The 14,643-nt window shown below is 42.7% G+C and overlaps 1 protein-coding gene across 2 annotated transcripts in view; it reads right to left on the reverse strand.

The window, feature by feature from the left end:
* Positions 1 to 14,609, reverse strand: part of ATF6 (activating transcription factor 6) — an 81,631-nt gene extending 67,022 nt beyond the window's left edge. Inside the window, exons 1-9 of one of the 2 annotated variants that reach the window (XM_040610531.1) lie at positions 14,481 to 14,609; positions 14,321 to 14,397; positions 12,451 to 12,538; positions 12,030 to 12,124; positions 11,400 to 11,529; positions 10,950 to 11,156; positions 8,227 to 8,447; positions 2,294 to 2,479; positions 1,799 to 1,890 (exon numbers count right to left, since the gene is read on the reverse strand). In XM_040610531.1, the coding sequence (XP_040466465.1) occupies positions 1,799 to 1,890; positions 2,294 to 2,479; positions 8,227 to 8,447; positions 10,950 to 11,156; positions 11,400 to 11,529; positions 12,030 to 12,124; positions 12,451 to 12,538; positions 14,321 to 14,397; positions 14,481 to 14,550 (1,166 nt within the window). In that variant the 5' untranslated portion in view covers positions 14,551 to 14,609. The remainder of the gene's footprint in view (positions 1 to 1,798; positions 1,891 to 2,293; positions 2,480 to 8,226; positions 8,448 to 10,949; positions 11,157 to 11,399; positions 11,530 to 12,029; positions 12,125 to 12,450; positions 12,539 to 14,320; positions 14,398 to 14,480) is intronic. The other variant, XM_040610530.1, reaches the window with a different exon arrangement.
* Between the last annotated feature and the right edge of the window lie 34 nt (positions 14,610 to 14,643).

Raw genomic sequence — 14,643 nt, forward strand, 5'->3', positions numbered from 1 at the left:
CATTCTGGGCCTTCCAAAGAGTACTGCACAATCAACATTCATACCACCTTGATACAGTCTAGTATTTTAATTGCAATGCAAGCATTTACTCTGCTAGGGAAAAAAAAAAAAAAGCTGAAAGAGTAATTCCTTGCAAATTTGCAATTACATTGCTCTTCACTGCCTAAATCCAGCACTGATGCAGACCACCTAGTCAGGTACAGCAATCACATGGATATGCTAAGCTACTACACCGGCAAGAAATTTCTTTTTATCTACTTTAATAAACATCAAATGGGTCACGACATTAACCCCGTAACATTTCTACAGTTACCAATTGTTGCAAAAGTATGAACACAAACTGACCTTTCAGCCTACTTTGACAGCAGTTTCTTGCCATCAAGCTCAACATCTTACTCATTCCTGAGGGCAGAAAAGCTGACACAGGAACTTTAGAGCACTGTGCTAAAAGATTTCCCACTCATCTTCTGTATGTTTCCAAGCCTCTCAAAACCAACTAGAGCTTCACGCATTCCAACTCCTCACTGTAATGTGGAGGCAACTAAAGTTTCTGCCAGCTTCAGAAAGGTTACTGGTTCTATTAGTTCTCACCAAGTGTCTCTCAAGTGTGTGGTAACATTTGCAAATGCAGATTGCTTAGCACAAACGTACAAATCAATCACTTCGCATCTGATTTAGTATCTGGAAGCTGATTTTTCTGCCTGATTGTCAAAAATACCAATACAAACCCTAAATGCACTAAGAAATAGTCTACCTTAATTTTACCTTGATATGGATGAGTTCATCAGCTGTATTTCACTGCCGGAGATAAACAGTATTTACAATAAGTGCAAATACTTCAAAAGTAATTTCAGCTTTAGCAATTTTTCTAATATTATTAAAAATGTACAAACACCAACATTGTAAAAGCTTATCAGAGTCAGAAACAGCATCTTCCTCCAGATCTATCCCATCCCATTCCTTCAGCTTGACTGAGGTTTTGAGAACAAATGGAGACACTGACTGGGAATCTACTGAAATATTCTCCCCTTCTGAAAAAGCGAACAGATTCAAATAAAAGGTCTCTATGTTCCAAAGCCAGGTTAAATAGACAGATATGTGTAAGAAGTATCCCTTTTTAGTCTCCTCTCTTCCACGGGTTTCTTTATCAAGTGTCTGGGAAATAACGCAGCATTTCCTTCCCGCTGTCTTGGTTCCTATGCCCCACTGATACAGTTTGAATAAGAGAGGTTTCTGATTACCGCTTCAACTAATTAAGGAGAGGAAACCACCTCTTCACCAGATCTAGAAGACAAATAATACAGGGCTTACACTGTAATGAGGAAGGCTGCAGCGAGACACACCTAACGGCCAGGATTGCAAAGCACTAGAACAAACAGTGGGATTTCCTGCACTGGGTACTAGAAGCAGCTTAAACTCAGCTACTTACATTAGCACAAGTATAAACAAGCAGATGAGCTCTCAAAGTCTGCGACTTTTTTTCTAAAAGGATTCTAAACACAGCTCTGTAACCTCTTCAGGTATAAATGGAGCAGACAAACTGCTGTACGCTGTATTGATTAACAAAGTGCCAAGCCAAGAGAAAATAAAAGTACAAAACCTATCTCTTGTGGGCAGAAGGATTCCAAAAGAGGAACAATTATACAGATGTGTCTTCCCCTATGCAGGAGGAGAGCAAAGGATGTAAGTCAAGTTTCAAGCTCAAGACTAAAACACAACACTGCCTGTATTAAAGATTCAAACAAAAATTGCAGGACAGCAAACTTGCTATGCAAAGAGGAATTCTTAGGCAGCTTACCTCAGTGGACCGTAATTCAACATTATGAAAGCCAGTATCACCATCACACACAGGGTCCTTCTCTTTGGAGATGATACTTTGAGCTTCTGGTTCTACACAGGAAAAACCAGAGAAGACGTGCAATATAAAAGGGGCACAGACATACAAAGGCATGTCATGTCAGAAGCTGAACACACCAAATTATTCTTGCTCTTTGGATTTGTATTTGCCTGATTATGTATGAATACAAGCCAGGACTACTTAAAAATAGAACTATTTTGTTTGTGCATTATATTTAGCTTCTATCCAGTCTATCTTCTCAGTGAAATCTTCAGAAGTACCATGAAATAAAGAACTGAAAGTCAAATAGATGTGACAGCTGTCCTGACCTAGAGCTGGTGAAAGTCCTGCTCAGACTAGGAGCCCTGGGCTAGAAACCCCCGAAGGTCTTCCAGTCAACATTTCCATGATTCTGTTCAAGTGCCTCCCACCTGAGAAGGTGGGACAATCTCTTACCTCTAATACTACTTCATCCAGCTGCCTCTTCAGCATGCTGTTTTCTTTCTTGAGCTTCTCATTCTCCAGTAAGGCTGCCTTCAGCCTCGTCTCTAGTCCCAACATGTATTCTTTCTTTTTCTTACGTGACTGGAAGGCTGACTCCCGGTTTTTGATCATGCGCTCCTGCCGTCTCAAGACATTGATCTAGATTGACAATACGGAGGCCTGTTAATGATCCACAAGTTAAAAGCGTCTCTATTTCATGCATAATTTCTGCTCCTCTATTTTCTCAAAAGTTTGCACAGATAGCTTCCTGCACTCTGCTTCAAATGAGCTGAAATGGTCAGCACAGAGCCAACTAGGAATCATGGTACACCTCCAAGAGTTACAGCTCACGAACAATGAAAAACAAGTCTTACACTGTCTTGTTTTCTCCAGAGTTCTCAGCCTCTGAGGTGGAGGGGACACAAAACATATACCTGAGCAGCAGTTTTATTTTATCAACCAAATCACAAAGACAGATAATACCTACCTTCAGGTCTGCAAGGTAGACTTTCACCTTGACTTTACCATACACCATATTTTATAGGCCACAATGAATCAGTCATCTGTTTTCTTACCTGGAAAGTTCTATGGTTTTTTAGTCTGTCCTGTATGGAAGCCATTTCCACACTGATCACACCTGTGTCTGTACCTTTTGCAGCTAAGCTATATAGTTTTTGACATCTTGAATGCTGATGCTGACCTCAGACTGCACATTCTATGAGTATCAAGCACTTACATGGCAGTTGAAATGCACACTCTGGGTGCATCTATGCTAGCATTTTAATTCAGATCAGGTGTGTGGCTTTGATGCACGTTTCCTGAGTGTCCCACTGAATATCACAGAACAGTCTCTGATAGAGCACACAAACTGGATTCCTTCTGGCTGAAGCTAAACCAGCAAATAAACTCCAGGAGGGCACATAATTCACTCCAACCACTAGCAGGCATTCAGTCTGCACGACCAGACCAGGACAGTTCAAAGTAACCCTTCCCTATCCTCCAGCAGTCCTGATGACGTGATTTTTTTCCCCAAACAGGAACAGCCTATCATCTTTTACCACTTACTCATTTTGTGGTTTGGTTTGCACTGAGTGAGTGGGACAACCTAGACTGAAAGCATCTTGCTGCTGACGAGGATAATGATGATCGATACTGCAGAGCTATACAAAGCTACTTGAAATCCTAGGTTTAAATACTACTGTGTTGATTTCCTTTCCCTCACAGATTAGCAACAGCAACGCTTTTTATTAAAAACAGAAGACTTCCATCACATTATTAAGCTAGAACAGGATGTGTCTTAATGATGTATACATTGAAAAAGAACTGAAATGCCGCGTCTTACACAGAACTGAATATCCTCCAGTAGCTACCAACATACGCACCGGTGTAAACTGTATCTATTAGAGCATAAAAACTAAAGAAAAAAAGATGAGAACTATTCTAGAAGTATCAGTCTACAGAAAAAATAAGTCACAGAATAGTAACACTAATGAACTCAGTGTGCTCTGGTCAAGGTCCGGCTGCTTAAACTCTCTCCCTATATATACCCACACACAGACAGTATGGAGCTCTAGGGCTTTGGTGTCTGCAAGAAAATTTGGCTACAGGCTGTTTGAAGAAGTCATTCTTCACGATACCGCAGTCTGGTGACAGAGACTGAGAAAAAACATTACAGTGCATTAACACTTTGGGCTGTCTCCATGTTGATCTAATTGCTTTCTGTAAAGATCATTTATTATATGTCTAGTCTGCTGCCACCAAGAAGAATCTCTGAAGCTGTTTGTACTTAATCCAGTTTCTCTCTCTAGCAGAGAGTGGAGATGGAAAAGATTTTAACATTCTTTCATTAACACTAAGCTTTGTCTTGAATTTGTTAAGTACTACAATACTTAACATAAGAAAACTTCTGCAGACATATAAACACTTTGGGGGGGAAAAAAAAAAAAAGAATGATTCAGGCTAGCCAAGGACTGCAGTGTATAGAACACACCATTCTGGGGCCAGGATCATTTCAACTGAGATGAAATAATAAGGAATGAGTTCATGCAGCAGCTTTGGCTTCAGCTGTGTGATACTCCAAACAAGTAGTTACATTCTTCTTCTTTTTAAAAAGAAGTTTTTCATCATAAAGTCAAACAGAGAAGACCAAATTGTTTACAGCCATTCTTGTTTGCAGACCTGCTTAGGACTACTCACTACTGGAGAGGTTTTGACTAAGCATCTGGAACCTCTGACAAATCTACTTACTGCCCTGGAGAAAACATGGGAGTTAAAGCACCAGTGCAGTGTTTGTACACTGAGAGTACATCCTAAGGTACATCTATCGTTGTTTCAGACACCACCAGCTACATTTCAGGCTGCATTTATCTAAACTGTCCTCCTTTACTCAGTGTTCTCCAAATGCTGTCAGGAACAGCAGCTCTCTCCAGTCCGATTCAAGGTACCCTGCAAAATAACTGCATTTTAGTCTACGCCACACCACTTTCACTTTGACTCATTTCTTAAGCTTGCTTAAATGAAACCCAACTGTTTGTGTCCTTGAGTTACTTTGTTTTAATTGAAAATCCCTAAAACAGTTTAAGATCCTTGGTCAACCCTCTAGCACTTGTCTGCCTTTCCTTGGGGAATAAAGTCACACTACCTGATCCTACCTAAATCTAATGCAGGAAATAGAGCTCTGTGTGTGAAACAGTGCAACAATGCTTGAACCTGGAAGCAGTATGGCACTAAGCATTACATAGCTGGCTTGGCATCAAGATAAACATGCCCTTTGCATTTTGGTAATCAGAAGAGAGAGAGGAACTAATATATAAAGTCAGACTGCTTGACCAACATTGCTTTACACAAGTGCTGAATAAAGACTCAATGTAGCAAACAACTCTAACTTCTGTTGCAGTCTCCCTCTTTGTAGGTTGTATTGTATTAATTTACCACTCAAGACAGTAACTTCTGGTTCCCAGGAAACACCTACCATAACGGGAAAACATCAGCATTAAAATCAAACATTAATCAGTGCTGCAACTTCTGTTACCCAGCTTTCAAAACTACACCACCACACACATAAAAAATATGTTGTAAATATTGAGAGGTGAAAGGTTCATTGCAAAATTGCTTCAAACTACCAACTAGATTCGGATTGTCCTCTAACTTCAGAGTCTTTGCAAAGAGTCATACACTTTACAAATAAACACTGCTACCTCAATTCAGTTTTCCAAAGAAAAATCAGTTCTGAGCAAAATTTAACCTCCATTCCAACGCTAACTGTATTTCTAGCACAAGGCACTAAGAATGTCTCCCACGCACTGCAGGTTTTGGTACACACACTGGGAAAGTTAACAGAAAGCTGAAAGTACAAACCATTTCAACTTTACATTGGCTAGATTCCTGCCTCAACTTACGAAAGCTGCTGTTTTCGAAGATGCACCTTAAATGCAGGAACACAAAACCTATGCAAATGTTTTTTCTGTTCTTATGAAAGACCTGGGTTTTCTTGTTTCTAACTCAACAGAACACAACTTGACTAACGAGTTTATTTCATATGAAAATTACCTAAAGTACAGCACATAAAACAGGATTCTTTAATAGAAATGTTGAAGTAATTTTGCATACATAAGTGTGAACTAATTTTTTCTAAATTTTCAATACTTTTTTATCAACAGAACTGGAAGGCAGAATTAAATCTTTTCTTGCTACAGAGTGGAAACATGAGAAAAGGGCCCTATAAGGACACACCTAAACTGGATTCCCGCACACACCTACTGTTTATGTCCTCATATCACTTCACAGCAACAGGAAAGGCAATCTGCTTATTTGATTAAGAGCCTCCTTCCTTCATCTGGAAGAGTGGCTTGCTTAGGCAGCATTTCTTTTGTCCAATTTCCTAGTGGGAAGTTCTTCACCAGTTTCCTAGCGAAGAGTGACGGCACTGAAAGCCTAGCACTTCCCCAGGGCTGGCAAGCTGTGTAAACACGTGCCATCAGGACACGCACAATGTACGGCCTCACAGCGTACAGCTTGCTGTCAGCCGATCTCAGCCTAATCCACTGGAAGGGCTGAGTGTTAAGCTAACTTTATCCCTCCTAAACCCAAAAGAAAGTCCTGCAGTGTTTCTTTTTATCCTGCAACATCTGCTTAGATTACCAAACAATAAAACTTGTTACAGAGCTCAAATGACAGCTACATCTGTGCAGCTCTGTGCACCACATATGGCATCTAAGGCAGTCTCAAGATCTTTTAACCCCACTGGCACCAGCTGTATTCTGAAACATTTGTTCTTTTTCAAAGTGCTATGACACAGTATGTGCTGATGAGCAGTTGCAACTGTTTTTTTCATGTTTCAATAAGCACAGGTAAGATACACAGCATTTAGGCTGATACCAAGTCTAAAAACTGCCTCCCTAAACCAGCTTCAGGTCGAAATATCCACACAACCATCATTCAAAACAAACAGCTATTCATTACCACAGCTACATGTTTGACTACTGACTGTCAACAGATGCGTATATGAAGTGTGCTGACAATTAGGCGGTTTTGTCAATTAAACCTTATATTCAGACAATGGCAAGGTGCCACGCTAGTCCTGATTACAGGGAGTCACAAACCTAGTGACTGCTGACAGGTCTCCTCAGTTTGGCTTTGTACAGCAGGCGACCATCATTTAAAAATGCAGTGCTCTTAACTGGTCTGTCTAACAGACCTTTGTCAGCTTCTTGAAAATTCAAGATTGGGTTTACAATGCAGTCTGAGTGCTGAATTATTTGTAGCAAATAATTTTTCATTTAAAAACGCAGCCCACACACAAACATGAATAGTGAGGAAAATTTAACATCAAGCATGAGTGGCAATTCCCAGACACTAGGAAACCGTACAACAACATCCCTCCGAAGAAGCCAGAAGACACATGCCGTTGTGAACCAGTGCCCTGCACTGCTAATAAGCAGGTGACTACAGTGCAAAATTTCATGGGAATGAATACCAGTGTTTTCTCCCTCACACTGAGGGATGCAACAGGACCTTCAGCTCATGACAGCAGCACTTGGAACACCACACTGGAGAACAACACCCTGAGAGTTTAAAAGCCACAAACAAGAAGCTTCTGTATTCTTCCCAACCATGCCTTCTTTCGGACAACAGAATGCAACCAAAGCAGCTCCAGACTACTAGGAACTAAATCAAGTTAACACCCAGCTTCCTAGCTAGTTAAGATGTCAAAGCTAAAAGAGGAAAAAAACCCTGCACATCTCGAAAGTTATTTCTCTTTACTGCTTACTGTGAACTACCATGGAAAAACATATCTATTTGCGCAGTGACTGTCGAGAGCTTACCCCTTTTCTATTCATTCAGCATATGATCAAAAGGAAGCCTGAAGAGATCAGGATCATATGAAACTCGGTATCTGAAGTTTCTAAAAATCATTAATAAAATCTGGGAAGATAAACAGCATGGAAGAATCAGGCCTACTGCTGACACTTCAATTCATCTACTTCCAAAGCAGTGCTTTTATTACACGGATTAGAAAAATGGTTTAGCACTAATCAAAAAGCAGACATATCAAACCTTCATGTATGTAAGAGAGCTCCAGTCACTGAGAGTCTACAGTTGAGAAGACAAACAAAAGGGGGGGAAATTTAAAAAAAAATATGCATCAGCACTGTCTTCTGCCACAGTGCTTGCACACCTGGTCTGCAACTCCAGGCAGGCCAGCAGATATCAAGCTGTTCCTCCCCATCCCTTGCCAAGCTGCCAAACTCCGTTTACTGTTAGAAATCCTATTAGACAAGACCAACTGCAGCTCTGTCCTCCTGAAGACTCTAAAGCGACATTCTCCCATCATATCCCAGATGCAGATAACTAAAAACTCTTTCTGAGCTTCAGTTATTAGCTATCATCACACAGCCAGAACTTACATCCAGCCCCATTGCTGGTGTGGTGCTTTGAAGCAAGGGCTTAGTCGCTGGTATTTTGCCGCTTGTTGAGCCATTCGCAGCAGCTGCAGGCAATGCATTCACTGTATGACTGTGAAGTGGCGTGGTCCCTCCAGGGACGGCAATGACTGGCTGGGAGGCAGGAAGCACCCCAGAAGCCTGGAGCTGTACCATAGTGGGCTGGGGGAGCACCACCAATTGACCTAGAACACAAGAACAAACAGGAGTGCTCAGTGTATAGTATGAAATGGAGTTGTACATGACCAGTTTGTAGGGCAATACTGAGGTAGGACATAGAAAGGTTTTGCTTCCTCTCCTGCCCTGCACAATATATCTCAAGTTCAATTCTACAGCACTAGTATATTCCACAGGATAGGAATAAAAAAACCCAACCCAAAACCCTCAAAAGTTTGCAGGGGTCTTAATCCACCCTGTAAGCCAAAACCACACATATTAAAGGGATCCAATAAATCAAGCTCACTCCCAAAAGCTCTTCAAAGTCAATAAAAGTCAACACTTGTTAGAAACATTACTCATTTCAGTATTGCTAACACTTGATGTGCTTTGGGCAACTTCCTCAAAGAACTTAACCGGTCTACCTCAGTCCTCATCCTCCTCCTCCCTTTTGTCCATCCCTTCTTTATTGCTGTATTCTGTGTGGTAAGTTTTCCACTGAACTGACTCATACTATACAAACCAATTCAGAAACAGCATAGAGAAAGAAGATGAAAAAGAAAGAGCAATGCCAGTTACACTTTCAAAACGTAAGTTAAAGCCTCAATTCATACCAAGACAAGACCAATTTCTTTTTGAAAAATGTCTCGTGTAAGAAATTTTATGCACAAGCTGAACAGAGCTTAAAAAAGGCAAGCAGGAAAAATGAGGTAATTTTGACAGTCTGAAATGGAATTATAAACAATCACTTCCAAGAAATTTCAGTCCAACAACGACATCTAACTTAAGCAGGTGCTTGAGTTGTCTGAAAACACATGAACATCTCTCCAATCCTTTGTAACAGGATGACCTCACCACCTTTCAGAAACAGCATGTTCCAGCTGAGCATTCCAACCAAAATGCACGGCAATGTATTACAGCATCTACCCAACCTTCTGGAAAGTGACAAATGAAGTAATTTACCTAGTGCCAAGATCTTTTATGTATGAGGTGTAAGATTAGATCTCCTTTTTTTGCAGACATAATCTTGAAGTTAGTACAACCCTATTTAAGAACCTCAAATGGTGAGTTTGAGATTTTGACAATTGTTTTTAATGCATAAAGATCATGCTTTCTTCTTTAAGCTTTTATGAAAAGGACCGTAAAAGTATCATTCCTCATGCTCCTTTGAGGATAATGGCATATTTCAAACTGGTAGCTCCAACTCATCATGTGCAGGAGATTCTGATGAATTAAAAAAATCCTTATGGTTCTTGTTATGGAAGCAGCACAACAGAATTTTTAAACACACCATCAGATAAAGTAAATACATGGCATGGAAACACTTTCCCAGAAGTGTTTTCTCTATAGTGCCTCACAAAAATTACTCTCCTGACTTTTCTTCAGGGAAAAAGAGAAGTTGATCTTCACAGTATTTCACTATACTTATATCCAAAAAATCTATATTGCCAACATTCCTTATTCCAGATGTTATTTTATCAGCTGGAACATCAGAAGGAGTAAAAATTAGGTCATGCTGACTGTGCTGACCTGTGTTTTAAGCGGTCTAACAATCTTAGGCATGTTGTAACAAATGTCAGTGCCTCCAGATACGGCTTAACTCCTGATGGAAGAGCAATTAGTAATGGAGACAAGTATTTCACTATTGCAATAATTTCTAGATACATGCCATTAAGTATTTGTCTCATTTTCCTTCCATGGCTCCACGTCTGAGTCAACGGCAAGAGGCTGCAGCCATCAGCTGGTGAAAACGGGCAACTGCATCTGACTATTTCAGCAATGCAAGTAACGTCCCTACTGCCTTAGCTGAAGAGCAAAACAATGCTTTGGATTTGGAAGTGAAGGCTCAAGCTACTTTAAATATCTGTTACAGGCCAACAGGAGGAACGAAGAATTATCAGTGGACTGGAAATCACTTGGCTCTTGTTAACATCAGCTTGCAGCTATAAGCAACTTTTCTGACCTCTGACATGCCTCTCTGTGCAGATTTCACAACACCATATTTAATGTTGTTTAGCGAGATAAAAAGCCATAAACTCATATTTCCACCATCCTGTGGCAGATTGTCACATGGGTAAAAACACACTTTTATCACTCCTCCCAAGTTTTCAAGTTTCATTCAATCCATCCTAACTGATCCTGCTGGATCTTCCTTTGGTTGTCACAGAGTAGCACCATTATCACCTTACGCACCACTTGCCATCACAAGTAGATCAGAGCTAAGGGTCCCCAGACATCCTTCCAAATCAACAGTTTTATCCCCACAACTGCCAGTGCTCAGCATAGTCTCTTCTGCTTTACTGTCTTCCAGTAAATAATGCCCAGGTGAGTGTTGCTTCCCTTAAGATTATACGAGAGAGGAATAAAGCCATCTTCTCAGCCTAAAGCTTTTTCGACAAAGCATGTAGAACCCCTCTTTTCTCCTACCCCTCCCCATTTCATCTGCAAAACCTAACTTCATTCTAGTGACCATCCCCAACAGGTGCGGTGTTTACCCCTGAGACCTGGCTCAGTCAAAACAGTTCATCTACCTTTAGGAGGTGCTGGCTGGATGTTAACAACTGGCTGATGCTTTGGCAGTGGCACAAGTGTGGGAAGAGTCTGAATAATGATGGTTTTAGCTGGTATGCCAATGTTAGCCTGAGCCTCAGGTACAGCTGGCAAAAGCGGTTTGGGTTGTATCAAAGGCCTGGACGCTGCCTGACCACACCTCTTCAAGGTCTTCGCAGAATTATTTGCTAGGAAAGGAAAAAGAGTCAGAGTTGGACCAGAGGATATAAAATGAAGAATTCAGGTAGTAATAACATGGCTTTTGGTATGGGTTTTTTTTACCCATCTATAGCATTTGTTAAGAACAGACACATCCGATTACAAATTCAAATCAGCAATGACAGGATATACTAGTGTCTGTTAGTTAAACTTTCATATGCGAGACAGTATGCATATTTTCTATGGAATCAAAGTAACTCGGTCTCTCATACCAGACCGAGAAGTGATGCTGACAGCAGGCTTCTTCCCTCCATCTCCTTCAGGGGATGCAGGGCTTCTGCAACTCTTGCTGTAGAGAGAGATGGGAGACATCTGGGAACTACAGCTGAAGTCCACATCATCCTGCAGGCAGAAAGTACATGAGATTAATGCTTCAGAAACACAGAAAAGTGCCTACCAGCAGTTCAGATTATAACTGCCTTTCATCACATCTGTGTTGCTGCTGCAGCAAACAGGAGAAAGGTTTTGTTTTGCAGTTTTATTCTGGTCAACACTCAGAATCACTGAAAACCAAACAAGTACTTCTCCCTATCAGCAGAGCGATGGGAAGCAGAGGCCAGCAACTGCTAGGTTCAGAAGCCTTTAGAAGGCATTTTGTTTGGCAACCAGGCTAATAAACACAGCTGAGGAAACAGAACTGAACATGCTCTTTTTAGACTGGATCACAGCGGGAGAAGAAAGAAAACATCACTGAAGGGAAGCTGGTTTTCAAGGGTTGGAAAAATAAGCTGTTTCCTCTTATGCCATGAAGTTGGTCAGAGAAGTAAACCACTGGGCTTTCTGTTTGTCACAACAGCAGTCACTCAGAGCCAGCTATCTGTTACACGGAGGTTTCTGCGTACAGGCACATTCTGCACTGGAGAGTCCACAGATGACGGAGAAGGGACCGAACAATTTGAAGCGGCTGGTGACAAGGGTTCTGTCTTCACAGTTGAATCTGCAAGAGACAGATAATGAAATTTTACTGTACAAAGTTTTGTTAATGGGAGATCAGTAAAGGATACACTGCCCTACACCAGCTATTTAATTCCTGAAGCAAGACATAGCAGAAAACATAGTGAGACTAAATGGCTCAGCTTGTAAGGCAGCCCTCGCCAGCTGCACCCATCCTACAGAAACACATCATGACTTCTCATCACAGAGCTAAATGCTGTAAGGCATCAAATAGTTTCATTAAGTTACCACCATCCTTAAGTTGTGGCAACTCAACCAGGTGTGGTGGGGAGGAATAGTCCTGTCTGCAAAATGCAGAAGGTTAATTACCTGTATAAGCATGGCTCGTAATATTCCAAAGGTCTGAGTCCCAAGACATCAAATCCAAATCAAAATGAAAGTTATAGAGATCATTTTCCTGAAACGACAGTTCAGAAAAAGAAACAATACAAAGAGACAGTATACACTGAAGCCACCAGCCATTACGTTCACATTCTTACAGCTCTGGAAAACAAAACCAACACACCGATCACTTCAGTTGCCTTAAGACACACAAGAGATAAATGCCCTTAAGGGAGCAATTCTCAACTGGAATACACAAGACAAGGCTTCTTTTAAAGCTTAGACCTGTAGGAAAGGAGCATGTCAGTTTAAGAGCATCACTAATTATTACACTGTTATCAGTAATTTGTAAAAACAAAGTTCTAAGTCCAGTCATTGAACCACCTTATATAAAGCACAAGTTTTAGCAACTTGTTGCCATCTTCTCCCTCATCTGCACCAAAAGATTTACTTAATGCCCTTCCATCATCACATCTCAAAGCACTTTATAAACAAAAGCAGCACCAGGGGCAGTTTACCAGCAGGAAAAGAGACACAAGGACTGATTTGCTCAAGATCTGATGAACAGTATGGATTAGGTCTCCCTATACTTGCATAAAGTGATGTCATCATCTTCTAAAGCCTGAGGCACCAGTTTCCTTTTCCAGCAGGGGAAGACAGGAAAAAAAACAAACACACCAACAAAACTGAAAAAAAAAAACCCCAACAAAAAAAGCCCCTAAAATCACTTCACACATTTTATTGACTGTATGACCTTTACAGCAATGTTGAGGGGTTTTTTGATCCATTTTTCCTGTTGATGCGTCTGTAAGTCTCAGCTCTCTACTCAAATGTGGCATTTTATGAGCACTTGGCATGAAAAATATAGGTATCGCATACCTGACTTATACAAATATACAGCAAATATTTTCTTGCTAAAAACTATCCTGCAAACATACCTTTCCTGACATTCTCAACTTGCTTTATAAAGAGAGGCTCAGAAAGTCTGCAGAGTGCACAGATATTAGTACTTGCAAGCTAGGATGAAGAGAAAGCACATCAGAGTGCATTTATAGGAAGAATGACCAAAACCCACTGCCCGAGCTCCGTAGTAAGAGCCTCCACGCAGGTAACTAATGCTGACTTGCTGGCAGGCAATACCCTCCCCTTGTACAGCCAAGCAGTTCCCACATTTTCTCCAGCGCCTGGCTCCACAACACCTGTAGGAATACGCTCAATACCTGGGGTTTATGTTGGACAACCAAAGGGCTGTGCTGGAGGTGGGTTAGGACACGGTGAGCAGAGAGAAGGCAAGGGGAAGAACGCACAGCAGAGAATCCAGGAGGCAATTGTCTCAGGACAGAAAGAGCAGTACGCGCAACCATTGAAAAGCAAGGGGATCAACGCATAAGGTTGCAAGCAAAAATTTTAGGGGAAAATCCTACAATAGACAAGAAAAGAAACCACCTTATAGGCAAAGTGATAAAGCACAGCGGTGGTGGGTGCAGCGGTAACATATTGTGCTGCTTCTCATGCAACGAAGCCCCCCCCCAGCACTGCCTTCAGGGGGCCTTCCCTTCCCGGGGCCACCGACAGCACAGCTCCCCCTGCGCTCACCACCTCAAACTTTCCCCTTGAACTTTCCCCTTTAGACTCGGCGCCCGAATCCCTTTCGACGCCGACAATTTATTAAGCGACTGGCAGCTCTGCCCCTCGGCAGCTAAGGCGGGGCGGGCGGGTGAAGGCCCCGAGGCCGCCGGCCGGGGGGCGGCTCCGCCGTGAAGCCACAGCGCCGCTCCTCGGGGGTCCCCCACCCGCACCCCCAGCCCCCGGGGCGGGGCACGGAGCCCGGCCTCCCGCCGTGCTCCCCGGTACTCACGTCGGGCTCGTCCCTCGGGGCCCGCCGCGGCTCCGCGGCGCCCAGCAGCTCGCTCAGCTCCTCACCCAGCACCGCCTCTGCGGAAGAGACAGCGGCCTCAGCGCCGGCCCGCCCGGGGCGCTCCCCACCGCCCGGCCCCGGCCCCCCGCTCCCCGCTCACCCCAGTCCAGGCTGGTCCCCGGGCCCGACAGCAGCCCCGCCGGCTCCCACTCGGCCTCCGCCGCCGCCATCGCTTCCGCCTTCCTCCCGAAACACACGTCTCCTTCCGGGCCCCGCCCCGCTACGGCGGCCGCCGGCGGACACAGCGCGGGGCGCGGCCTCCT

The sequence above is a fragment of the Falco naumanni genome, chromosome 11 (assembly GCF_017639655.2).
Source record: "Falco naumanni isolate bFalNau1 chromosome 11, bFalNau1.pat, whole genome shotgun sequence".
Classification (NCBI taxonomy): Eukaryota; Metazoa; Chordata; class Aves; order Falconiformes; family Falconidae; genus Falco; species Falco naumanni.